Source organism: Arabidopsis lyrata (genome assembly GCF_000004255.2).
Source record: "Arabidopsis lyrata subsp. lyrata unplaced genomic scaffold ARALYscaffold_7, whole genome shotgun sequence".
NCBI classification, from domain to species: Eukaryota; Viridiplantae; Streptophyta; class Magnoliopsida; order Brassicales; family Brassicaceae; genus Arabidopsis; species Arabidopsis lyrata.
The window spans coordinates 22,557,687-22,585,447 of record NW_003302549.1 but is presented as its reverse complement, the minus strand read 5'-3'; the positions used below and the strand labels follow the sequence as shown (position 1 = coordinate 22,585,447).

The following is a 27,761-nucleotide window of genomic DNA, read 5'->3' as shown; positions in this document are numbered from 1 at the left end:
ATATGAGCTCAATAAACCGTTGAGAGTCTCCTATGTATGTCCTTTGTAGTCGGAGGTTTTGGCCAAAGGTGAAGACTTTGGAATGAGGAAAGGAAAAGTTTCTCGTTGTAGATTGATTGAGTGAGATTCAAGTGATTGAGATTGGGTTCGCAATATTGTGTTATTGTGTTATTTATATAAGTAGAACTAAGAATATGTGTTCCTCAAAATGGTTATTAGTTGGATAGTTTTAAGCAGCACATACACTTTCTCTTTCCATAGAGGTTACCCTGACTTGATTTTCTTTTGACAGATAAGAAAAGACATCGTTGAACAAGTCAGGAACACTGTAACAGTAACTTGTCTTGATCATGCGAGTTTACCGTGGCTAAGCTCTGACTCCTCCACAGTTGCTTTGTCTTGTCTTTTCTCATCACAGGTATGTAACATTCTCTTTTTTTCAACCCTGTTTCAGGTATGTAATAGTCATCGCAACTTTTATTAAACGGAACAACATAAGCATTAGAGTTTTAGTAAACATGAGAACAAGTGAGGGGTTTTTGGACCCTAATTTTTGCAAGCGTCACACTCGAATTTTCGTCAATAAAACAAAGAAAGGTGAAAGGGAAATTGTTCAGGTGACTCTTCACACCGCTATTATTGTTTTTATTGTGATGATTCCTTCCCTTCCGTTTTGCCCGCAGCAACTTCCCTCTCCTCTTGACCTTTGTCTTGTGATAATTCCTTCCCTTCCACTATGTCTGCTGCAGTTTCCCACTCCTCTTGGCCTTTATCGTCTGATGGCTCCATAAGTTTCCACACTTCCATTATATTTCCACCTTGCTTTGCCTTGAGTTTGAGCAGTGCAGCTACCCACTCCTCTCGACCTTTACCAGATAAAAACGATCCTAACAGTCTAAGGCCCAAAGGAAGAAAGCCTGCGAGATGGACAGCACGAACTGCAAGCTTTTCGAAATCAGAAGGTGGATAAGACTGCTTGAAAGCAAAATGAGAGAAGACCTGAAGAGCTTCATCATATCTTAAAGATCTGACTTCATACACATGGCTCACTCCGGCGTCAACAAGCAAATGCTTGTTCTGGCTAATAAGAATGACTCTGCTTCCTGGAGCAAACCAGTTAGCATATTCAATGATCCACTTCCCTTGTTTGATGTTGTTCACATCATCAGCGATAAGGAGAACTTTCCGGTGTTTACGCCTTGCTTCGGTAATTTCATGCCCATCATATGAGCTTATTATTACCGTTGGATCTTCTTCCCCTTCAAACTTTAGAAGCTTGTCTTTCATATTTTCAACATTATCTAGGAAAACATTTGTCCGAAAGTTAACAAAGATCTCTGAATAAATGTACCTTGCAAGTGTTGTCTTCCCAACACCAGCACTACCCCAAATGCCAATGGTACGAACCTCTTTGTTAACTTCTAAAGCCAACAAGTCATAAACTACTTTCATGTGACGATCCATTGCAACAAGGGCATTCGAATCGTTTGATGCGGAGTAGAACACGACAAGAGATATGTCATGAACAATTTGGTTGAGCCGATCTGACTGATCCATTCCTGCAAGATTTTGAGAAAATGGATACTCAGCAGCAAAGTTGGTCAATTTGGTAAGTGCAATTCTCCAACTTGGTGCCTTCTCCGGATATTGTCGGTAGATTTCTTCCACATTAAAAGAGTAATCTTTAAGAAAAATGGGTATGACCATGAGTGAACCTTTTTGCTGAAATTCGAGTATTACTAAGAGCTCTTCTAGGAACCCAACGGAACAAGGTTTCGTCGCAGAGGTCATAACAATCGCGACTCTCGACTCTTCCAAAGCCTTGAGTGTCCGTAAGTCCGTTGAGCAATTGGTCCGAATCTCGTCTCCAAGCATCTGTAGGATAAAAAAGTTCTAATGTCATTTTCACTCAAAATATTATGAAAATATCCATGGCTAGTCTCGCAGCAGAAACTCAGGAAGACATCCACCTCCGTTCCAATTAGCAACAAAGAAGCAGAAGAAGATGGAGAAGAAGACATTGGTTTGGTTAAAACAACTAATGCTGCAGCTGGACTCAAACAACTAAAAGCTACACATGTGAAACAACTTTACAACAAACAGACCACTTAAAAAAACAAAAAAGAGAAAAACTTTACTTTACAAACTAGATCATGGCATGTGCTATACAACACGGGATTTAATATTTTTTATGAATTAAATTGTATATTTTGTTCAAAAAAATAAGAAATAATATAGTATAATAATATAATAATATAGTATAAAAGGGAATATATCATAATATTTTATTATTATTACTATTTGGATATAATGTTATATATTTCATTTGATGATGGTTGTATATTTTGTTTGTAGAATTAAATAATAGTATATGATAAATTTTAAATCTATATTCTATATCATATTGTGTTATTTTATTATAGGAATTAAATGTTGTTTAATCTTAACTTGGTTGAAAAACATGACTTGGTAATAAAGAAGAAGAGAATATTGTATTGTATATCAAATATATTTAGCTGCATTAGATTTGTATTTTGTTTATACGAGATTAACAATTTATTTAGTTCAATTAGGTATTCATAATTGCATTGTGTCATTGAGAGCAAAAGAAAAAAATTGTTGTATTGGATCTAAGTTTTTACGTGGGCTATATTGGGTTTTGTTTGGCCTAATATCATATTGTTTAAAAAAAAAGAAAAAGAATATTTGATAAGAATTTTATCTCTTCTTCCTTGATTACGGAATAAATCTACGAATTAACAACGTCAAGACGCAAGATAAAACGCAAATATCAATTAAAAGAAATTTTTGTTAGCAAGTCTTTCAAATATATTTTTGTTTGCAAGTTTTAATATATGTGAAAGTAAAAATTTAAGCTTACAAATCTTATCATTTTTTTGTTGTAATTTTATAGTTTTCAATCTTGAAATCTGGTTAAAGCATATATCAAAGTAGCAGCAAAGGAAAATTAAAAGTATTGTACCTTGAACTTTAAAAATCACATCCCAATCAAATGTAAATTTTGCTTTTCCATTATCAAATATAATATGCACCTGCATAATGTAGAAAAAAATTTATATTAGAAAAGGATATTAACATCAATGTATATGAAATTATATATAATATGATAATAAGAAAGCTAAACTGAAACAAATAAATTTGATTGAGCAAAATTAGAAAGAAAAAAAAATCGTACAAAACTGGGAAGAAAAAAATGGATGTCTTGTTCAGAGAAATGGATGATCTTATAGAAGGAAGAGGAGATGTCGATTTAGGGTTAAGAAATTGAAATCTTCTAGTGGAATATTCTTTTAGCTTGCAGAGCAATCTTAATAAATTGAATGATAATCTTTTGATTAAATCTTTTAATATTTACATATTCAAACTTAAATAATTAACTAAAGATAGAATATATATATTTTTTTTAACAAAAAAGCCTTATTTAAGGAAATAAAAAAATTTGAATATGATCTCGACTTATAGAATATTCAGCATTAAATATATTTAGAAATTTTGTATTTATTATGAAAATCTTGGAAATTTCTTTTACATTTGTAGAAAATAAATGAAAAAATAGATTATGTAGCATTTATTTTTAAAAAATTTAATAAATACTAAAAATAACAAACGAAAATATAGTTACCAAACTCGGATTAGTTAGCAATTTAGTTTCTAAATTTTAGATGTACACCACAAAATTCGTAAAATTTTTATTAAATAAATTTTAATAGCACGAATTTATATCTAAATCTAAACAAATTATAACTACCAACAATATTTTCAAAGGATTTTATGGAAACTGAATAACATAAAATATTTGATGCGTGATTAAGGTAAATAAAAACTATCTATTTATATTTTTTGATTAGTGAATACTTTTATCATACGTGAATAACAACATTTTCTTTATAAATTTTATTTATAACAATTATAAAATCTAAACAAAATCTCTTTAATATCTTTAAACCCGTTTGACCCGTTGATCCGTTAATATATATTAGTGACATGAAATTAAAATGATTATGATTAGAGATCTCTAATGGCATAATATATATTGTAATTTCTTACAAAATCAACGTTACGACTTATAAGATGTACTTTCCAAATAATAGTATAGGATATTTAGAAGTGTCAAACCTTATTTAACCATCTCATCATATAATCTTAACATGTCATCTGTTATAAGGAGCATAACACTTTTTATCATATAATACATTATATTTAACCCATTGCCTGCTATAAATATTTTAAATATATCTGTTTAAAAAAAATCAATATAGAGTATTTATAACTATTATCTTTTTGATTTATTACATATTTATGATATTATTTAAAATATTAAATTAAACTTTTTTTGAATGTTCCAATTTAAAATTTTTTAAAAAACTTTTTGTAGTATATAAAATTCTGAATTTCAAAAATAAAATTATATGATCATAACTCATGTCAAATAGTTATAAGGATCATAACTCATGTCATCATATAACACATTATATTTAACATGTTGCCTATTATAAATATTTTTAAATATATTTGTTTTAAAAAACTAAATTAGGGTATTTATAATTTTTAAAATTTTGATCTATTAAGTATTGATGATATTCTTTGAAAATATCAAATAAAACTATTTTTCAATGTTCCAAATTAAAATATTTAAAATTTTATTGTAGTATATAAAATTATATATATCAAAAAAGAAATATGAAATTGAATATAAATACTCAAATTCTGACTCGTTAGAATTTTTGTTGAATTTATTAGTGTTTAAAAGAAATATATTACTCAAGTCTGAATTTTTAACCCGTTACATTTTTTTTTCTTCATAGATTGAACAATTTATATTCGTTTTTAAAAATTCAAATTATGGCATATGCAGAAAAAAATTTACTTTTTATTATTATATAGATGAATGATGATTTATTTGTTTCACAAAATTAGAATAATATAAAGATGAGAGTTGAAGTACTATATAATGATTAATAACAAATTAATAAGGTAAGTTAGATATCAAATCTTATATATTCATTTTGATTGGTCATTTGTTTTAAAATTAATAATGTATTTTCGTTTTTATAATTAAATTAAATTAATTAAATTGCATAAATTAGTATTTGACTTGTTTATCCTTAATTAGATGAATTAATTTACTCTTTGAAATTTTAACTCTAATGGTATTCTTATGTAAATTCTTACAAAAGGGAAGGTTATTAAAGGGTAACTAGGATCGGACCCGCGGTCCACCGCGGGAGAATATTGATTTACATACGTTGATTTTAATATTGTCCATGTTTTTAATAGAACGAATCTCGTAGTGTACTTATAAATATTCCTAATAACAAATTGTAAAGAAAATATTAAATTGTTTATAATTAAACCAATCATATTAAATATGATTTACAAAATGGAATTTTGTGTTTTAGAATTCAAAAATTAGATAAATCATGGGAATTAAAGCAGTCAAAATAGGTCCAAAACCGCGGGTCGAGCCCAAATCATCTCACTATTGAGCAGATTTGGGAAAATATATTAAACCTGCAAATAAGCGGGCCACATGGATTGATTCGCAGTGGGTCATCGGTTTTCATCCGCGGGTTGGCGGATCAACCCGCATGATAGTATTTATTGATAAAAATATAATTTATTCAACATGTGGTAGTTTAAAAAACTTTTAATAAATGAAAGTATAATATTTATAAATATAATGATATATAGATTATAATCTCTAAATTTTTTCTAATTTATTTATTTCTTTAAATTTTGGTTACTCTTAAATTATTTAAACAAAATTGACGGATAACCCCGCAAATCAGCATACATTCGCGCGACGGGTTTGTGTTTCATATATGCTACCCGCGGGTCGTGCGGACAGACTAACTACATGCCAAAATATATTTTGCCTTTTGCAAAACAGGCTTAACGGGATTAATCAACTCGTTTTGACAGCTCTAATGGAAATATTATTTAGTCATACAACACAATGGAGTTTGGACATAGGAATAATAGAATATGTATCTTATTTGTTAGATGAGAGATTGAAAGGTGAAATATAATGATTAAAAAATAATTAATATTTTTCATGATTCACAAAATTTAATAAATATTTATCACCTTGTTGAATAATTCTAAAAATCCTATTCAAGAAATCTTTATAATTTGAAAATTAAACTTCTTTGGTAAGCTATAAGTATGAAAATACCATAATTTCGATTTAATCTAATTAAATTAAAATTAGTTACATTTATTTCATATCTATTTAATTTACATGACCAAAATAAATAAAAAATCTATTTAATTTATAAAATAGATTATACGTAATTAATGTATAATATTGTTCGGATAATGATTTTATAATTAGTTACCATAAGTACAATAAAATTTTATTTGATTTCCATAAACATTTGATTTTAGTTCGATTTTTCATTATTAATTCGAATTTATATTCCAAAAAAAATTCAAAGATCTGATTTCAGAATTTCGGATCAATTTTCTGATTTTGACCCGACCCATTTACATTTGTACTTCTCTTTTAATAGTATAGAGATTATAAATTGTATTCCCCAAATAATAGTATAGGATATTTAAATAAACAAAACAGTGATAGATTTCAAAGTATTTAAAAGTTCTTAATAAACAAAAACAGTGTTAGAAATATTTAAAGACAAAAACTTTAAATAAACAAAACAGTGATAGATTTCAAAGTATTTAAAAGTTCTTAATAAATTTCTATCAAAATGACAGCATAAAAAGTGGCATTTGGTAATTGACAAAAAAAAAAAAAAAAAGTGGCATTTGGTTTTTTTTTTTATTTTTTTTTTGCCGAACAATAGACAGGATAAAAAGTGGCTTTTGATCTTTCAGGATTCAAATGATCATCGATCACACGTTGAAACAGAGCATCGAGCTTGAAGAAAACATCTTTGAGCCTCTTCCAAACCAAGTTTTTCGACAATGGCTTCCTCATCTGCTTCTCGTGCATCCAACTATGATGTCTTCCTAAGTTTCCGTGGGGAAGACACTCGACATTCTATCGTCAGCCATTTGTACGAAGCACTTACCAGCAGAGGAATTGCTACATTCAAAGACGACAAAAGGCTTGAGCTAGGCGATCACATTTCTGAAGAACTCCAAAGAGCCATTGAGGGTTCAGATTTCGCTGTCGTGGTTCTCTCAGAGAACTACCCTACTTCTAGGTGGTGCTTAATGGAGCTCCAATCGATAATGAAGCTTCAGGTGGAGGGAAGACTTGGTGTCTTTCCCGTCTTCTACAGTGTAGAACCCTCTGCCGTGAGGTATCATCTAGGAAGTTTCGATCTTGAAGGGTACCAACGTGATCCAAAACTGGCGGATGTGGTTCCCAAGTGGAGACAAGCTCTTAAACTGATTGCTGATCTTTCAGGCGTGGCATCCGGACAGTGGTATGTATTTTTCCTCGCACAAGCCTGAAATCTTAGTATGCATAATCTTAGTACTTGTGTTCTTTTCCGATTTTAGCATTGATGAGGCAACTATGGTTCGGAAAATTGTCGAAGATATTTCAAGGCGCAAGACATTGAAGCATAAGATAGACTTCAGAAATATTGTTGGGGTGGATACTCACATGCAAGGTCTCAAGTCGCTCTTGGACATGGACTCCAATAATGATGAGGTTCGTATGATTGGAATCTGGGGAATGGGAGGCATTGGAAAAACCACCATCGCCAAGTGTCTCTATGACCAGCTCTCATCTCAATTTACAACTAGTTATTTCACACAAGACATTAAGGGTATTCATAAAGACCTTGATCTACTGCATTTGCAAAACAAACTTCTCTACAATACCCTTGGTGATGATATTAGGCCGTGGAGCGTGGAAGCTGGACGCGAGGTCATAGCGTCAAGACTTGGGAACCACAAGGTTCTTCTTGTACTTGATGGTGTGGATAAATTGGCCCAGATCCATGCTCTGGCAAAAGAGACGGGATGGTTTGGTCGTCAGAGCCGAATCATCATAACCACCCGAGATAAGGGCTTGCTCAATAGTTGTGGAGTAAAAACCATTTATGATGTTAAGTGCTTGGACGATAAGGATTCCCTGCAGATGTTTAAACAGATTGCTTTTAAAGGAGGCAGTCCTCCTTCTGTTGATTTTGAACAACTCTCAATCCGAGCAGCTCGGCTTGCTCACGGGCTTCCTTCTGCCCTTCAAGCCTATGCCTTATTTCTCCGCAGAAGGGCCAACTCTCCTGAGGAATGGGAAGAAGCAGTATGTGGACTTGAAAGTACTCCTGACGACAATATAATGGAAATCTTGAAAATTAGCTACGAGGGCTTAGCAAAAGCACATCAGAATGCTTTTCTCCATGTTGCATGTCTCTTTACACTTTCCGGCGTGTCACTTCACTACTTGCTATTGCTAATTGGAGACTTGAAAGTAACATGTGGATGAGAGTTTTAGCTGAGAAATCTCTCATCAATAAAACAACTAATGGATATGTAATCCTACATAAGTTGGTTGAACAAATGGGAAGGGAAATTATGCTTGACAGTGGAAAATTCATCGGTGATCCGGAGAAAATTCATGAAGCACTGGATTACCGAGTAGTAAGTATCTACTTAATCTTTGATATTCATCTTGTCATCCTGCAACTTATCATGCTCACTTAAATAGTTTCTATCTCCAAGGAATTGGACAAACTGAAAGCATCTCCCTACACATATGTAAAATGACCTGTGCATTTTCGATGCAGACCGGTGTTTTTGGCAAAATGTATAAACTTAGGTTTGTCAAGGTTTACAAGCATGTTGACGACAGAGGATCGAGGCTGCAGGTGATTCGTGACGATCAATACCCTTCCATGAATGGTACCCTACTCCACTGGGACGCATTTCCATTGAGCACATTGCCTTTCACGTTTAACACATATTGTCTTGTTGAACTCATTCTGCGTCACAGCAACCTAGAAACACTCTGGAGTGGAGTACTGGTAACCTTGCTTATTATTTTGACCATGTGTTAATGTTTTCGCTCTAGCAATATGCAAAATCCAACTATTCTTTGTTGTACATTCCTCAGACGTTCTTTCAATTGAAGAAACTAGATGTGACGGGATCTAAGAATCTCAAACAACTTCCAGATCTTTCATGTAACCAGAAGCTTGACGAGTTGATTCTAGAACAATGCAAGAGACTAAAAGGAATTCCAGAGTCAATTGGAGAAAGGTCTACCTTAGGCAGGCTTAACCTATCATACTACGGTGGGCCTAAGAGTCCCATGGGTGTTGTTATACGGAAAGTGTCTCAGACGCAACGTATTACATTGGAGTTCCCAACTGCAAGCGTGGAAATGCAACTTATGAATATGTCAATCATGGGAGACATTAAGTTTCGTATTTTCGCAGATTTTGAAGGATATGCTGAATACTTCTCCTTTAGTACTGAGCAAAAGATCCATGCTACAAGGACAGTAAGTGTCCACCAAGCTCCTCGGCTCGTCTCGGAGCTCAACAAATCTACTTCGCTCAATATCAGGAGGTTCAGCTACAAAGAGAACAGTCGACCTGTCACCTTTCACAGTTTTCCATATATACCTGCCCTGGAAAAGCTAAAACTAGTCAACTTAAATATCCAAAAACTGTCAGATGGGATTGGTCACTTGGAACTCCTAGAAAAACTGGACTTCAGCGGAAATGATTTTGAGAACTTACCAGAAGATATGAATAGACTTTCTCGGCTAAAAACTCTCTGTCTTCGAAACTGGAGCAAACTCAAGGAATTGCTAGAGCTAACTCAGGTGCAGTCACTCACTCTTTCCAACTGTAGGGGCCTCAGATCATTGGTGAAACCCTCTGATGCAAGCCAAGATCCGGGCATATACTGTTTGCTTGAGCTTTGCCTTGACAACTGCAAGAATGTGAAGTCATTGTCAGATCAGCTTAGTCACTTCACTTGACATATTTAGATCTCAGCAGCCATGACTTTAAGACACTACCATCAAGTATCAGAGATCTTACCTCATTGGTAACTCTCTGCATCAATTACTGCAAGAAACTCAAATCACTGGAAGAACTTCCACTGAGCCTTCAGTTTCTAGATGCACAGGGTTGTGATTCTCTTGAAGCTGATGCTTTAGAACATTTTAAAGAGAGACTAAACAAAGAGGTGAATATTCTGCTCTTGACACATCTCTCTACTATGGTTTATGTAGTCTCTTCATCATCTTCCTTCTTTTCTAGGTACCAGCACATCCGCGTAATGCTCGCTTCCAAGAAACGCAGATGACGAGTTACGAACGGGATCACCAAGCCACAAAAAAGTCGCCTACCCAAGTTCCTATGCTGCTCACATTTCTAGTCATTTCTACATGCCACGCTTATGATTGTTTTCAGTATTAAGTCAAGTGAAGTAACGGATCAGAGAGAATGAAGCATTAGTATCTGATTGTTGTTGTTTATCAATACTCAACAATCAACACGATTCAGTTCTGATTGATAACAATCAAAATTCATAAAACAAGAAGGAAAACTCCCACGAACCTTAGACGATCCAATTACACCATTAAAATTTTGGTGAAGACTGTACTAAGATCGACACACCTGCGCCGGAAAAAATGGAGAGCTTGGAAACGAACGCCGGAAGGAGAGATTTTGAGATGAGGAGATAGATGAAAGAGAGTAAACGGCACGATTTTGTCGGAAGGGCTAATTTAAATTTTAAACCCCAAAACCGAATTCGAACCAAATCCTAATTTTATGTAAACCGGAGTTTTTTTTTTGTAAAGCAGATTATATGTCTTTCTAACCAATAGAAATTGATGCTAAGGCGATAACGTTTGTTAATATTATTTTAGTTGGCTGAACTTTTTTCCTTTCAAAAAACGACCAATTTTTTTTTAAATTTCAATAAAACTATATGTACTTTTGGATTCATCCTATGAATTACACCTCTAATTGAACCGATGATTAAACCAGATTTTTAACTATAAATCAACGTTTACTATACCGCGATTAGGATTACCTATTTAATCATCCACGATCCGATAAAAAGCGATGTCGTTTTAGCATTGGTTTAGTTTCTCAAAAGTCAAAATCCAAACTAAAACGACGTCGGTTAATGTTATTCTATTCATATATTGACAAACGGAACAAGAGACATACATTTACTTATACAGTTTAAAAACTTGAAATTTGAACTTTGAGACAAAACAAAACAAATTACTATACCAAAAAAAAAGAAGCCTGAAACTCTTCCAATGCAATAAAATGTACATAAAACATAAGTACTTCAAAATCGTATCTTGATACTATGGGTTCGAATAGTTACGGTGGTTAGGGCGGACAAATCCGTTTACGGTTTGGACCGCTTTTTGTTTATCATTCATAAACTATAATCCGTAGTAGTGCGGATTAAGAAAATAGAACAAGTGCACGACGGACTAACTACAAACCGCTTTTATGTAGAGATAAATTTGATCCGCGACGGTTTATTGTCCGCTTCAAAAATAGAATGGTTTAGTCCGTTAACGGTTTACTCCGCCTTTTCCACATCATCCATTCATAGCTTATGTTTATTTACTAGTTTTGACTTTTAACGTATTATTTATAGAGAAGTGTTTGGTTTTGATCGTAAGTGTGGTTAAGATACATTTATTATTTATTATTTTTTTGTTAATACAAAAAAATCTTTAAAAATCAAATAAATAAAGTTTCACAAACTTACACACTTTCTTCGATTAAAAAAATTTCTGAAACTTGAAATATTAGAAATAATTAGCTGAAGTTTCATAATTATTATATTTGCACCGTAATTGCAATATTCACCATTAACACATTATTCTGTACTATGTGTTTTATATGAACTACACTTGTTTTACATTATATGTTTTTTTTTCAACGAACTACAATTAAACCGTATTGTATTACTTAATCTGCTTGTTTCGCACCGTTCGATCCGCAGTCATTCAGAATCTTAAAGAAGTTGTGAGTCAAGTGTGAACAGAATGTGTTTCTACTTCCTGATTTCTATTATTGAAGAAAATTGGCACAACGAATCTTACCTTTAGGAAAAGGCAAAAAGAGTAAGCAAAGAATTGAAATAAACAGCCTATAACCACTCTTCAAAGTCTAAAGATTGTGTCTTTCTCATCATTGATTACACGTATACACATACATATTCATACAAAATACATACAGTACCTATACATAGACCTATCTGTAGTCTTAGCAACTAAGAATACAATTGTTAATGTTAAATTTATTTTTATTTTTCTAATACAAAACTACTAAAATTGTTTTACTTTCTCTTTTTATGTTATCATTTCTTTACTTTATTCCCATGCAATAAAAACAAAAGAGAAATTCCCAGTTATAAAAGTGATAAGCTTTGAGCCTAGTGTAAATTAATCTGTTTTAATTCAATCTTCTCCTTTACTATAGATGAATATTTTAATTTACTAGTTAATTATATTTAATACTTTTGTTTACTAGTCTAGCGAAATATAATGAGGAAACAAATAAACATTTTAAAATCTGGATAAATAAACATTTCTATCATTGGGTAAACAAAGTACTAAAATTGGAGAAAATTTCTGTCAAAGTGATTGAAGAAGAAAACAAATTCAATTCCCGGAAGCAAAGGGCAAAAAACATAAAGCAAAAAGTTTCTACTTTTTGAACATTCATAAAGCTGAAAACGACAGTATTGTTCTTGGTTAAAAACAGTGTTTTTGCATAAAGCAAAACACACATAATTGCATCAAACATGAAACATTAACTAAGCTTTTCTTTTGAGCATGCTCCATCTTAGACGTATGACATATCATTAACCTTTTAGATTAATGTAAGTTTGACCAAGAATCAGTATATTAATATCACTAATCTTATGTCACCATATGAATATGATTAACTTCTCACTAATAATATTAATATAAATTAATTTTATCAATATATATTAAAGATTTTTTTGTATAAATCATAGGTAGAAAAATCTAAAAGGTTTGAATCGACCAAATATATATATATATAGGAATTGTTTCAAAAATATATAAATTTTTTTTTGTGAAAGGAAATCCCAAAGAAGAATTGATTGTACATAAATGTTGAAAGAAAAGAAAAAAACATCATTAATGCTCTATATACAAAAAAGTTGAAAAACACACATGTGAATCCACAAAATCTCAACTCAAAGAAAAATTCTCCAATCAATTAACTCTCACAAAGGACATATCTTCACTTTACCTACCAAAAACCAAAAACCTTGATTTTTTAATTTTTACATCATAACAACTAATAATAATGATAATACAACACCATGACCAAGTCCATACTTCTTCTGAACTCCCTCCCAAAAATCTCTCATTTACAGTTTCCTCAAATCTCTCCCACAAAAATCTCATCTTTTAAGGTTTCAACAACATTCATGGGTCTTCTTCTTCTTCAACAAGAATTCAACTTTTGTCAATTCCACTCTGAAAAATCCAATCTTTAATGGAGATTCAACGACCAGTTATCAATCTCATGGTTCTTCACTCACAACACGATAAAAGTGACAACCTTTCCCGACGAGAATCTCTCGCCGGTAAATCCAAATGGAGAATCTCATTATCCCGTTCTTCTTCATCTTCTTCATCAAACAATTCTCCGACCAAAACAGAGATTCCGGCAGAGTTTCTCTGTCCGATCTCAGGTTCTTTAATGTCTGATCCAATCATCGTCTCTTCTGGTCACTCCTACGAAAGAGCTTGCGTCATCGCTTCAAAAACCCTAGGCTTTACACCAAATCCACCGCCGGATTTCTCCACCGTCATACCAAATCTCGCTTTAAAATCCGCAATTCTCAGTTGGTGTGAACGACGGTGTTTTCCACCGCCAAAGCCACTCGATTCCGCCGCCGCGGAGAAGCTTATACTCACATTAATGGAGAAAACACCACAAAGAAAAGTCTCAGTTTCAGAGAAGGAACTTATCAAAGCAATCAGAGATAAACCATCAGTGAGACTTAACCACGCTGCGACGGAGCTTGACCGGAGACCTAACTACTTCAATTCAAGCTCCGACGAGTCAATAGCTTCTTCAAGCCGTACACTACAATTAACAACTAAACCTAGTTGCTTCTCTTCACCTTCATCTGGAGAAATCGAATCTTTAGAACCAAACCTAACTCCAGAAGAAGAAGCTTTACTAACAAAGCTAAAGAGTAATCGAATCTCAGAGATTGAAGAAGCTTTGATTTCGATTCGACGCGTTACAAGAATCGATGAAAGTTCAAGAATTAGTTTATGTACAACGAGACTAATCTCTGCACTTAAGTCACTGATTGTTTCAAGATACGTGACGGTTCAGGTTAATGTCACGGCGGTTCTTGTCAACTTGTCTTTGGAGAAATCTAATAAAGTTAAGATCGTACGGTCAGGAATCGTTCCTCCGTTGATCGACGTTTTGAAATGCGGTTCCGTTGAAGCGCAGGAACATTCCGCCGGAGTTATCTTCAGTTTAGCTCTTGAAGATGAAAACAAGACGGCGATTGGTGTTCTCGGAGGTTTAGAGCCGTTGCTTCATTTGATCCGAGTTGGTACTGAGTTGACTCGTCATGACTCGGCTTTAGCTTTGTATCATCTTTCGCTTGTACAGAGTAATAGAGGGAAGCTAGTTAAGCTTGGAGCTGTTCAGATGCTTTTGAACATGGTGAAGTTAGGACAGATGATTGGTCGTGTTTTGTTGATTCTTTGTAATATGGCTTCGTGTCCGGTGAGTAGACCAGCTTTGCTTGACTCGGGTGGTGTTGAATGTATGGTTGGGGTTTTGAGAGGAGATAGAGAGGTTAATGAGTCGACTCGGGAGAGCTGTGTTGCGGTTTTGTATGAGTTGAGTCATGACGGTGGTTTGAGGTTTAAGGGGTTGGCTATGGCGGCGAATGCGGTGGAGGAGTTGGTGAAAGTGGAGAGGAGTGGGAGAGAAAGAGCTAAGCAGAAGGCGAGAAGAGTTTTGGAAGTGTTGAGAGCTAAAATGGAAGATGATGATTCGCCGGAGAATGAGGAGATTGATTGGGAAGAGTTGCTTAATTCCGGTGATGTTAGTCGGAGCCGGTTTAGAATCGGTGGTGAGAAATCGTGTGTTAACTCGGCCGAGTTTTGACGTGTCTTTTTTTAACTCGTTATTTTTTTTAAAAAATTTTAATTGTGGGTTTTGGGACTTTTTCTTTTTTCTTTTTTACTTTCTAAATAATAGAGTTGGGGTTTGTAATTAGTTGGAGATGAGGTTTTTTATTTTGTGAATTTTTATGTTGGTGGATTCTTGAATTTTCTGGCAATTTGGGTGGCTTTTCTTTTTGTTAATCCCATCCTTTCTATCTTTCTGCTTTTCTAAAATTTAGAAAAGAAACAATGAAAAAGTTGTAAAGAGGAACTAATAAGGGATGACTTTTAATTCCTTAAGATATGGGAATTGATTCTCTAGTTCAAAAATTTAGGTGTTGGAGTGTTTTCAACTTGTGCTTTAGAAATTGAGTTCCAAATTTTGTTATGGCATGCAAAGATTAGAAAATACAACAAGATCATATTCGAAAGAGATTGCAAAAAATTAAATGATTTAATCCGTAAGAAAACCATGAATTTTGGGGTGGCTAATTGGATAAGAGAAATATCTCGGGTAGCTTTATGAATACCAAAAGATATGGGGTACCTTTATAAATAAAATGGTCATTATGTAGATATCAAAATTTATGGGGCATTTTTATAAAAACAATATATATGTGGGCATACGGGAACATTTTGTAAATACAATTTTTTTTGGAAGTTATATAAATATCAAAAATTATGTGGCTGTTCCGTAGATACGAAACGATCTGAAACAAATTTCTAATTACCATAAGATTTGATGAAGTTTTGTAAATTACCAAACGATGTGGGACTGTTTCATCTATGCTAGTATTTTTTAAAGTATATTTTATACCGGATGGGTTAAAAATTTATTTGAGATTTTTGGTATCCGACCCTATACAAAATTTACTTCAAAATCTTACACCGGATATTCCATATTTTCTTTTGGATCGGGTCAAAACATATCCGAAATTGTGAATCGGATATTCCATATTTTAAAATATACTAGGATTGGACCCGCGGTCCACCGCGGGAGAATATTGGTTTACATACGTTGTGTTTAATATTGTGTGTGTTTTTTAGTAGAACGAATCGTGTAGTATACTTATAAATATTCATAATAACGAATTGTAGAGAAAATGTAAAATTGTTATAAATATACCCATCGTATTAATTATGATTTACAAAATAGAATTTTGTGTTTTAAAATTCTAAAATTAGACGATTCATGGAAATTAGAGCAGTCAAAATAGGTCAAAAACCGCGGGTCGAGCCCACATCATCTCACAATGGAGCAGATTTGGGAAAATATATTAAACCCGCAAATAAGCGGGCCACATGGATTAATTCGCAGTGGGTCATAGGTTTAATCGGTTTTCATCCGCGGGTTGGCGGATCAGCCCGCATATTAGTATTTATTGATAAAATTATAATTTATTCAACATGTGGTAATTTAAACAAACTTTTAATAGTATTTTGATTTATTTATTTATTTTAGTATTATTTTAAATTTTGGTTACTTTAAAATTATTTAAACAAAATCCATGGACAATCCCGCAAATCCGCATACATTCGCGGGACGGGTTTGTATTTCATATATGCTACCCGCGGGTCGTGCGGACCGACTAACTACAAGTCAAAATATTTTTTGTCTATCGCAAAACGGACTTAACGGGACGAATCAACTCGCTTTGACAGTTCTAATGGGAATATTATTTAGTCATACAATAAAATGAAGTTTGGACATAGTAATAATAGAATATGTATCTTATTTGTTAGATGAGAGATTGAAAGATGAAGTATAATGATTAAAAATTAATTATTATTTTTCATGATTCACAAAATTTATCAAATACTTATAATCTTGTTGAATAATTCTAAAATCATTCAAGAAAGTTTTATAAATTGAAAATTAAACTTCTTTGGTAAGCTATAGGTATGAAAATATCATAATTTCGATTTAATCTAATTAAATTAAAATTAGTTACATGGATTTCATATCTATTTAATTTACACGACCAAAATAAAAATATCTATTTAATTTACACTACCAAAATAAAAATATCAATTTAATTTATAAAACAGATGGGTTATTTGTGATAAATTTTCTAGAAATCTTTAGAAGCAAGTAAAATATCTTTCAATTAATGATAATTGGCTAAAATGAGCGAAATTAATGACAAAAACGTTGATTGTTATGGAATTAGTCCCAAAAATATATGAACAAATTTATTATACGTAATTAATGTATAATATTGTTTGGAATATGCTTTTATTATTAGTTACCATAAGTACAATCAGATTTTATTTGATTTCCATAAATATTTGATTTTATTTCGATTTTTCATTATTAATTCGAATTTATATTCCAAAAAAATTTCAAAGATCCTATTTCAGAATTTCGGGTCAATTTTCTGATTTTAACCCGACCCATTTTCATTTGTACTTCTCTTTTAATAGTATAGAGATATATTTAGAAGATTTGGTTAAGATTTAAAATTATGATTCTCCTATCATCTTTATTTGAATTTTCTCTTAACTATTTTGAATCCTCGTATAATACATAAAATTAAAAAAAAAAACTCAATTATTTTTTCTAGTATATATTGTGATTCAAAATTTTAAAAAGGGATATATATTACCCAATTAATGAAAAAGGTGAGAATAAGAAGTTTAACTTAACAAACATCCAAATTGTAAAAAAACTCAATTATTTTTTCTGCATATATTGTGATTCAAAATTTTAAAAATGGATATATATATTACCTAATTAATGAAAAATGTGTGAATAGGAAGTTTAACTTAACAAACATCCAAATTAAAAAGTTTGTATACTGTTTAATTCGGTTTTTAGTTTAACTGCTTTCTTATACCAGAAATATTTAATTTTAGACTTTTAAATAATATAATTCATATATTTAAAATCAATAAAAAAATTATAATATTATGAACATTTGAACATATATAAAGAGTTACAATAACACGGGACATGTTATATTGCGAGACGAGGTTTTATGGCGTGACGAGTTTTTAAGAAGTTTTAAATATTATAATCTATATATTTAAAATCAATAAAATGTTTATAATATTAAGAACATTTGAACATATATAAAAAGTAAAAATAACACGGAACGGTTATATTACAGGACATGGTTATATGACGGGACGTATTTGGTGTGAAGATATTAAATAGATTCAATCCGAGATTGTTAAGTTAGTAACACCTAACCTGATAAACGTATTTTCACATTTTTCTAACTTGTCAAATATTAATTTTCTATGTTTAAGATACTTGTGGATTGAATAGCGAAGCAAACCCTTAACTAAAACCTTAATTAATAACCCTGATAATTCTTTTAGTTAACGCTTAAAAAAAGACAGAAATAAAAAGAAACAAAATCCCTAAAAAAAACCAAAAACCCTAATTTGGATTCAAGAAAGCAGTCTTCAAGATCATCGACTCGATTTCTTCTTTAAAGGAAAACTATTGTTGGCAATAGCAAAGCAAATGTTTCGAGTCTTTATGTGCCTAAACATCCAAACAATGATAAAATCAGAAGTCATCACAAGACCATAATCTGCCACAAACTGCTTCCATCCTGAAGTTAACACAGGTGTTTTATCCCCATTCCAAATCTTGAACTTCATCTTTTGAACTGCCCCGTCTGGTCCATACACCGAAACATCAACTCCCTTTACCGGATCCTCTGATTCTTCTAGAAAAGGAAGCATCTTCTCCTTCACTTGCTCCTTAGATAACATGAGCCTGCATTGATCTTTATCGACGTCGCTCGACATCAACTGCTTCTTTATCGGTTTGCTGAATTGCTTCGTCACCTCATTATCGCCGAATATATCTTGTGGATCGAGTTCATCTTTGTACCATACCTCAATTGACCTCAGAGTTTCTTCTGAAAAGTCATCGATATTTATTTTCATGATGTTATGTTTTTTAACCCTCTTAGGTTGATTTTTGTCAGATTTTTCTTCCCTCTTCCTAGACTGCTTTTGACGACTTTGGCTTATTTGTAATAATGGAGTCGACGCAACCTCATCATCTGTATCGTCTTCATCATCTATATCCTCTTCATCATCTGTATCTTCTTCTTCTGGTGACTGTTTTTGATATCGAGGTCAATATTGGCTCAATTCTATCAATACTTCTGCAGCCACGTTAACTTCCTTATGTGTTAAACTTGTTGTTTCACCTGTTGAAGTTGCCATGATCGATCTCTCACGTTCTCTCTATCTTACCTTGCTCCAGGGTTTGTTTTTTTCCTTCTTTCTAGTAAATCAATTTCCTTTTATGCTTAAATTTTTCCATTTAAATTGTAATTATCTTTATTAAAAATAAATTTTATTTTTTTTATCGACTAATAATATGAATTTCAATCTACTTAACATTTTTGAAGTACAAATTTGCTCCTTCCAATCGGGTCGGGTTTTTTTCTGATTTTGACCCGGAAATCTTCAATCGGATATTTTCTTAAATTTTGGCAAAATTCAAAAACAAAATTAATTAATAAATCTAAAATATATATATTTTCTCAACTAATTACTATATCTAGACTCTTTAATTATGGTATGTTTTTTACGATTTTTTATAGGTAAGGAAATCAAATATGAAGATTTAATGTTAATATAATAAATTTAAACTAATTTCCTAAAACCTCTCTACCTAATTTAAACATAAATATATAATTCTCATTTCACTTTTATTTGATCTTATATTTATATTATTTTGAATTATTATAAAATATATATTGTTAATAAATTTTAGTTTTTTTTTCTACATATGTTATGATTCAAATTTTTTAAAACGAACATATATTACTCAATCGATGAAGAAAAATATATGTGTGTAATCTATATTAACATTTTTGAATAACTAATTGCGCATTTAATTAGGTCGTTTTTTTTTATTCTAACCCGAAATTGAGTCATTCGGATCTTTCCTTAATTGCTACAATTATCTGAAACGGGACAGTATACTACGGGTGAAATCTTAAAATTAACAAATCAAAATAGAAGTATTTAGTATTTTAAGATACAATTATAAATTATTTTTAAGGGTTGGTAAAAACACACACACTAATTTAAAAATATATATATATATATATAATGAAAACCATTTGAAAGCAAACTTTTAAATTGACTCGAATTATATGTTTTTTTTAAATAAAAGTGTTATTAAGTAAATAACAAAATGATGTTTAATTCCACAAGACGGGATTATATGGTGGGACGGATTTAGGTCGATATTAATACGGGACAATATACCACGGGTGAAATTCTAGAATTAACAAATCAAAATGCAATTATACAATCTTAAATACTAAATAAAACAAATACAACTTAAATTTTTTATTTTTTAGATACAACGCATATGACCCGCGATGTAGAACAAAAAATATTATACACAACAAATTCATCAACTTATAAAAAGATAAAAAATCAAATAATTAACCCGCGGTATACCGCGGGTCATATCCTAGTCGTCGTATAAACACGGGAACACATACTTTTGCTCTAAACGCACCAACAATTAAATAAATAAACAAAAATAAAAATTGATTGTCAAAACAAAATAAAAATAAATAGAAATCTCACAAATCGTAAAACCAATCAAGAAGAATCTTTTTAGTTGATCGCATCACACCTTCGTCGGATCTCTCCTCGCCGTCCGGTCAAAACACCGTGAAGACTCAACTTCTGCATAGCTCCGGCGAAGTCTTTAAAGAATCGAGCTTGGTCTCTCGCGTATAACTCAACAAACGGACGGGTTCTCGGGTCGGAGAATAACCCGTGATCCGATTCAAGTAACCCGAGACCTTTCGGAATATTCTGGAAATACATATTATCGAATTTGTTTGGAGTCATCACGTCGTTGAAGACAGAGATCGTAGGGTCATTTCTGTAATTCAAACAAGCTTTCTTTAAAGCTACCGCGAATCTCGGGTTATACCCGGTACTATTATTCGGGTTGACCCGGTTAGTGAACTCTTTGCAATGTGAGAATCCGATGGTGTGAGCACCGCTCAAAGCAACCATTTCTTGAACGGAGAAGCCTCTGGAGCTGAATTGATCGATGAGCTTCGAGATCTGCATCGATGGAAGTGGGAGGAGATCGGAGACGAGAGACGATTTCGAGACACGAGAATCGCGACGGCCGAGGGAGATTTCGTAGTAAGGACCACCGACGGTTACGAGGAGATCTCGTACCGCGGCGGCGATGATATCGGAGCAAGAGACTGTGTTGGGACAAGCGAGTTCTAGAGCTGTTTTAGCTCGGATTACGACGTCGAATCCGTCGCCGGGGAGAGAGAGATTGATTGATGAATCGCGTTCTGCGGTGTTGAAAGCGGTTGAGGAAACGAGGACGGAGGCGTCGCAGCCGTTAGGGAAGCAGTCGTGGAAGAAGAGGCGGAGAGCTGCGGCGGCGGTTGTTGGAGTTGAGATCTGTTTGTTGGTGATGGTTTCGCGGATAATGTCGAGGAAATTAGGGCAAGATTTGGAGTAGAAATCGACGGTGAGGTGAGATTCAGCGGCGGAGGATAGTGATTGGAAGGAGAAGCAGAGGATGATGATGGTGAGGGTGAGATTATTGAATTGAGATTGTTCCGCCATTGTTGAAGGAGATTGAGAACTCTTGAGCTTGAGAGAGTGAGAGTGAAAGAGGCGGTGAGATTTAATGGAAGACGAAGAGAGAGTGAGAGTGTGAGAGTGAAGAGCACGCGCTTTGGTTCAGTACAACCACCAATCACGAGAAAGAGGATCCGGTTATTTTCTTATAGAAGCCGGTTTATATTCTTAAACGGGTTGATTGTATTTGGTTTTCGGTTTAAATAGAGGTTTGGCAAAAATAGTTGTTATCTACGATTCAAATCGACCCAAAAATGGTATACTGTTGTATTACAGTTACATTAAATCTAGCAGAAAAATGGCAAAAAACTAATATCAGAACAAAATTAGTTAAGACAGAAAATGTGAGATAGCTAAGACCCGGTTGTGAACTTTTTAGAATTATGGTCCCATTCACATGTATTCAATGCATTTTACAAGAATTTTTATTTTTATGAAATACATATAACATGATTCTAAGTTGATAATATAACATTAAGGAGATAATTGTGACAAAATTTTGAAGAAATTGTACAGTAAAACCTCTATAATTAATACTCTATACATTAATAACTTCTCTAAATTAAGAAATTCTTCTGGTTCCGAGTTGGAACCAGTGTTAAATATGACATAAATCGATAAATTAATAAGATAATAATTTTTTTAAAAATCCCATATAAACATATGGTCCCATCTATATCATAAATTAATAATTGTATTAACTTATCAATATATATATATATATATATACATACATTATATAAATTTATATATGTTATATATGAATTACTATGATATATATTTTAAATATTATATGTAAAAAATTTGATGAAATATGACTCTATTATTCGAAAAAAGTTTGTGCTGTTTTTTAAACTTAATAATTTTTTCTATACTTGTAATTAGTTTTTAGAGAAATTGTTAAAAATACCCCTTTTTCCATACCCCTTTTCAAAAATGCCCCCTTTGAGAGTCCATTTTTAAGTTTGCCCTCTTTTAATTTTTAATGACCATTTTACCCTTATTTGAAACAAAATTAGGTCCACAAAATATAAAATATTTTTTGGCGGGAAAAGTGATCCCGCAATTTTCCCGCCAAAACACTTGTAAAAACCTTTAAAAAACCTTGTAAAATTTTCCCATAAAAATTTTCCCGCCAAAAAATTTTCCCGCCAAAAAAATTTTTTTGCGGGAAAAGTGATTCCGCAATTTTTTTTGCGAAATTTTTTTGGCGGGAAAATTTTTGGCGGGAAAAATTTACAAGGTATTTTAAAGGTTTTTTACAAGGTATTTACAAGTGTTTTGTAAGGTTTTATAATGTATTTTAAAAGGTTTTACAAGGTACTTTTAAGGTTTTATAAGGTATTTATAACTTGTAAAACCTTATAAAAAACTTGTAAAACCTTATAACTTGTAAAAACCTTATAAAAAAGCTTGTAAAATCTTATAATATCTTATAAATACCTTGTAAATACGTTGTAAAACCTTTTAAAATACATTGTAAAACCTTATAAATACCTTGTAAAAAACCTTTAAAACACCTTGTAAATTTTTGGCGGGAAAAATTTTCCCGCCAAAAATTTAACGCCAAAAAAATTGCGGAATTACTTTTCCCGCAAAAAAAATTTTTTGGCGGGAAAATTTTTTGGCGGGAAAAAATTTTACGGGAAAATTTTACAAGGTATTTTAAAGGTTTTACAAATTTTTACAAGTGTTTTGGCGGGAAAAATTGGGGGATCACTTTTCCCGCCAAAAAAATATTTTGTATTTTGTGGACCTAATTTTGTTATATTTCCTTATATATTTATAATATCTTTTATTAAAAGAAGGGTAATTTAGTCATTTTGTACATAAAAGGGGTATTTTTAAAAATGGACATCCAAAAGGGGCATTTTTGAAAAGGGGTATTGAAAAAGGGGCATTTTTGTGAGTCTCCCTAGTTTTTAAAAGATATTGTTTATAAAGAAAAATTTTATTTTTAGATAGAAATGTTTTTAAGAAATTACAAATTTAGTAAAATCTCTCTCTAAATTAATAATTATTAATTTATCGATAAATTAATACCTCTCTAAATTAATAAAATTTTTTAGTCCCAACATTATTAATTTATATATAGAAGTTTTACTGTAATTGAGTATTACCAATTTCTTCAATGCTTACGGATTTTATACAACAAAAATTAAATTAAAGTGTATTGGTTTTTATATGACATTGATTTTTATATGATTTGATATATTTTTATCCGATGTGGGACATTGAACACACAATTTTTCATTAATTGAATACTATATGTCCGTTTTTAAAATTTCGAATCACAATATATGCAGAAAAGGAAAATTGAGATTTTTATATGATTTAAAACAATTAAAATATCAAACAAAAATGGTAAGAGAATCATAATTTTAAATCCATGACCAAATCTTCTAAATATTGATATCCTTAATTGTGAAACATTAATATTTTTTATTTTATAATTAATGTAAGAAATATTTTAGTAATGTTTGGCTATATGAATAATAGAGAATTAATGGTAAGCAATGACATCCTAATGTAAACACTTTTCAAAATTAGGGATTTTTTTTTTTAAAAAATGGACTTTGAAAATGTATATTTAGATAAGCGTGTTGAATTAGTTGTTTTTAATTTTTTAGATGAATTCTCCCTTAAAATAAAGAGAAATTGTTAATAATGCCCTGTTTCACGCACCCTTTTTTAACATTGCCCCTTTTTGCTTGCCATTTTTAAAAATACCCCTTAATTAATTCAAATATGACCAAAGTACCCTTGCTTTCATAACCTAAGATCTGCACGGTTCTCTCAACCATTCTCTCTCTTTCTCTCATTTCGATCGGCGACGATTTTCCGATCTCGATTCCGATATCTCGATTCCGATATCAAATCGGCGTCTCCTTTCGATTTCGCTTTCTATCGGTGGTAAAATCTCGTTGTTCGTTTTCGATTTGATCTGTTCGATTTCGATCGGCGTTAACATCTTTTTGTTCGATTTTGATTTCTCAGCGTCTCCGTCTCCGTCTGTGTTTTATTTCGATCTGTCCCACATCGATTCCAGGTTAGATTCCTCACTATGTTTTAGAAGCTTTTTTGAAAGGTTTGTCTTTTGGAAGTTAGATTCTGTGGTTTGATTCTGTGGTTAGATTCTGTGTTTCTGTGAAAGTTTGGTCTTCTTGAAGCTTTTTTGATCTCATTATTGACTGATAACGCTTGATTTGACTGCTTGATTTTGAACTGTAGATTTTACAACATTTTTAAAGGTTCGTTCTTAACTTGTAAATGCTTCTTAATGCTTGATTTAGGGTATATCCTCTCTGATTTATTCCATTTCTTGATTTTATAACCGTTAACTGTGGATTTTACAACATTTTTTAAAGGTTCGTTCTTAATGCTGAATTATTCATTTGCTGTAATTTACAACCGTTTTAAAAAGGTCTTAAATGCTGAACTATTCCTTTGCTGTATTTTACAACCGTTTTAAATGTTTTACATTCTTGATATGGTTTTTATGCTTGGTTTTTACGCAGATGTCTAACAATGACTCATTGGATGTGCTTAACCTACCGCCCCGTATATATAATCCCGGGTTTGAACCAAACATTGGAGCTGTTGTTATTCAACATTTCGAAACGCATTTGGTCAAAAAAGTTGAGCTCGCACTAGGGGAGGAACAGTTTAATCTAATTAAAGCCTCTTTCCTTGGTCCTATTATTGAACTAGCAAAAAGAAGTGGAGTTAATTTTTCGGGGAAGATTTTCTACTTCTTGATGCAGCGAAGGTTGCTTTTAAAGGAGAAGAATCTCTGGTTCACATTTGACTCCCAGCCAATGCGATTCTCAGAGAGAGAATTCTTGCTTACCACAGGTATATCTAAATTAGTTTTGTTTTGTAAGTTTTTAATCAATTTACAATGTGTTTTAAAAGTTTTACAATGTATTTAAAAACATTTAACAATGTGTTTTACAAGTTTTTATAAAACTCTAATATCAAATTTGTATTCACTTACAGGTGTTCAGTGTGACCTGATTGATAGTGAAATGCTTCGAAAAGGCAAAGCTCCATCAAAAGCTCCATATTTCTGGACTCAGAAAGAGCATTTTACGCTGGAACAACTCCAAAAACGTTTGTTTGAACCAAATCAGCTGCATCCGCTAGATGCTGAAGAGAAACTGAGTCTAGGTATGGTAATTTTGACAGAAGCCTTTCTCTTTACACCAGGTTCGTTGGAGAAAATCCCTTTGTCTAGACTGGTACATGCTTCAGAATTCGCAATCTACACATCTCAACCGTGGGGCAAGCATGCATATAGGGTTCTTGCTACAAGCATCCAACGGATAAATGAGAATACTTGGGCAAGAGGCACATATGAAGTAAAGGGATTTGCAATGGCGATACTACTATGGGCCTTCAGCGCAGTTCCATCTTTGGGCTCAGCGTTTGCAACAGAATGTGTTACATCGAGATCTGAGTATCCTTTGTGTTTGAAATGGGAAACAACTCAAACACCAAGATTTTCTCATGTTGTCGATGTCGTCAAAAAAATGAACTCAGTAAGTGTGGAATCCCCTCTTTTAATTGCCTTAGTTTTAAGATTGATGTTCAACATATATCATATTTTTACAAGAGTTTTTAAAGGTTTTACAAGTTCTTTTCTTTTGCCAGGTCAAGGTTAATACAGTGATTGGAAACCCGTACGAATATAGCTATTTAGTTGCTAGTTCGCATGAAGACGACATAGACTTCGAAGAAATTGTTCGTCTTGTTCAAAATGGATACAGACTCAAAGCAACTGATTGGAGTGCTGGATTTGTTGATATTTTTACTGTATTACAAGAAATAGGGGAACAAACAATGAATAACAACTTGTCTGACAGCCAGAAACTCGACAAGATCCTAAATTTACTTCAAGACTTCAACAGGAGGATTGCAGTAATAGAGTATGTTCTTAAAAGCCGTCTTGAAAAAGATGAGACTGAGAGATGCAAAAAAAAAGAGGTAATTAAATGGGATTTTTTTTTTTTTTTTTTTTTTTGTCAGTTACATGTGTATATAGTATATATTAAGATATCTGTATCCTTTTTTCTGCAGTCTGATATACAAGAAGAAACATGTGCCAGAACAGAAGAGGTATGTGAATAATTTTATTAAATCCTTTTCAATCAAAATTCGGATAGCTTTTTACAAGTATTCAGAATGTTTTTAAAAAGTTTTTATAACTCATCTTAAATAATTTACAAGGTTTTTTAAAAAGTTCTTACAAAGGTATTCAAACTTTTTTTGATCCGTTAAGTATTATTATTATTATAGGATCCATAGCTGGGCAACACTCTCTTGAACCAAAGTTTTTAAAAAGTTCTTAACTGTTCACACACACACCTCTTGAACCAAACTTTTTTGTTACATATTGTTTTTTGTTTACTGAATATGATTGTTTTGATTCTGTAGCAGTCTGACAAAGCTTGTCCCAATATAGATGGTGATATTGGTGTTGATGGTGATAGCAGAGAAGGTGATGAATGTGGTCCAAGTAGAGATGGTGAAATTGATGTCGATGGTGATAACAAAGAAGATGATGAATGTGGTCCTAGTACATTTGAAGATTCCATTCGTGAGCCTAACACAGAGGACGGGAGCTATGTTGGAGATGATGAAAACAGCCAGAAGATTCGTTCTGAAGATGATACAGCTGAACCTACATCAAAGGTATATTGATCTACTTTTGTTTAAAAAGTCCTTGATATCTGAGTATCATTTTTGGTACTAATCCTATGGTTTTACAAGAGGTTTTAAAGTGTTTTAAACGGTTTTACAAGGGTTAATATGTTTTACAAGGGTTTTATAAGGATTTTACAAGGGGTTTTAAAGTGTTTTAAAGGGTTTTACAAGGGTTTTAAAAAGATTTTATATAGATCTTACAAGTGTAACAACTTTTTGAAAACCCTACCCTAAATTTCTCTACTCCAAATTTCATTATTATCTGAGAATCATTTTTGGTACTAATCCTATGGTTTTAAACACTTTTATAGGATAAAACCCCTACCCCAAATTTCTCTACTCC

General features: G+C 32.3%; 6 protein-coding genes and 1 long non-coding RNA gene across 10 annotated transcripts; 4 read left to right on the top strand and 3 right to left on the bottom strand.

The window, feature by feature from the left end:
- The first annotated feature begins 190 nt into the window (after positions 1 to 190).
- Positions 191 to 10,814, top strand: LOC9306795 (TMV resistance protein N). The gene is given in 9 exon segments (XM_021017345.1): positions 191 to 418; positions 6,859 to 7,415; positions 7,492 to 8,354; positions 8,357 to 8,567; positions 8,660 to 8,963; positions 9,053 to 9,920; positions 9,923 to 10,137; positions 10,212 to 10,283; positions 10,285 to 10,814. Coding segments are annotated over 8 exon segments (3,045 nt in total). The 5' UTR covers positions 191 to 418; positions 6,859 to 6,948; the 3' UTR covers positions 10,330 to 10,814.
- LOC9306796 (disease resistance protein CHL1) lies at positions 456 to 3,115 on the bottom strand. Of its 3 annotated transcripts, XM_021017295.1 has the most exons (3): positions 1,971 to 2,152; positions 1,716 to 1,875; positions 456 to 1,559 (listed from the first exon to the last, which is right to left on the bottom strand). In XM_021017295.1, the coding sequence occupies exons 1-3, from the start codon at positions 2,019 to 2,021 to the stop codon at positions 646 to 648; spliced, it is 1,125 nt and encodes a 374-aa protein (XP_020872954.1). In that variant the 5' UTR covers positions 2,022 to 2,152; the 3' UTR covers positions 456 to 645. The 3 variants fall into 3 exon arrangements, with proteins under 3 accessions (XP_020872954.1, XP_020872953.1, XP_020872952.1); XM_021017294.1 differs by lacking the exon at positions 1,971 to 2,152 and adding an exon at positions 2,984 to 3,115 and having other exon boundaries at positions 456 to 1,875; XM_021017293.1 differs by having other exon boundaries at positions 456 to 1,875.
- Positions 10,815 to 13,118: 2,304 nt separating the features above from the next.
- On the top strand, positions 13,119 to 15,307 carry LOC9304746 (U-box domain-containing protein 40). The gene has a single exon (XM_002870678.2). It carries the CDS (start codon positions 13,461 to 13,463, stop codon positions 15,105 to 15,107), a length of 1,647 nt encoding a protein of 548 aa, XP_002870724.1. The 5' UTR covers positions 13,119 to 13,460; the 3' UTR covers positions 15,108 to 15,307.
- Positions 15,308 to 18,280: 2,973 nt separating this feature from the next.
- Positions 18,281 to 19,201, bottom strand: LOC9304745 (putative B3 domain-containing protein At4g03170; the record flags this gene model as incomplete). Its single annotated transcript, XM_021018511.1, has 1 exon — positions 18,281 to 19,201. A coding segment is annotated over one exon (678 nt), but the record flags the coding sequence as incomplete, so codon positions are not given.
- Positions 19,202 to 20,524: 1,323 nt separating this feature from the next.
- Positions 20,525 to 22,001, bottom strand: LOC9306794 (peroxidase 63). The gene has a single exon (XM_002868626.2). It carries the CDS (start codon positions 21,695 to 21,697, stop codon positions 20,711 to 20,713), a length of 987 nt encoding a protein of 328 aa, XP_002868672.1. The 5' UTR covers positions 21,698 to 22,001; the 3' UTR covers positions 20,525 to 20,710.
- A 2,403-nt stretch (positions 22,002 to 24,404) lies between these two features.
- Positions 24,405 to 25,448, top strand: LOC110226138. Its single transcript, XR_002330241.1, has 3 exons — positions 24,405 to 24,625; positions 24,710 to 24,761; positions 25,231 to 25,448. It is a non-coding gene; the product is annotated as an uncharacterized LOC110226138 (long non-coding RNA).
- Positions 25,449 to 25,865: 417 nt separating this feature from the next.
- On the top strand, positions 25,866 to 26,887 carry LOC110226137. 2 transcript variants are annotated; one of them, XM_021016790.1, is made up of 3 exons: positions 25,866 to 26,253; positions 26,366 to 26,698; positions 26,792 to 26,887. In XM_021016790.1, exons 1-3 carry the CDS (start codon positions 25,885 to 25,887, stop codon positions 26,840 to 26,842), a joined length of 753 nt encoding a protein of 250 aa, XP_020872449.1. In that variant the 5' UTR covers positions 25,866 to 25,884; the 3' UTR covers positions 26,843 to 26,887. The 2 variants fall into 2 exon arrangements, with proteins under 2 accessions (XP_020872449.1, XP_020872448.1); XM_021016789.1 differs by having other exon boundaries at positions 26,366 to 26,887.
- Positions 26,888 to 27,761: the final 874 nt, after the last annotated feature.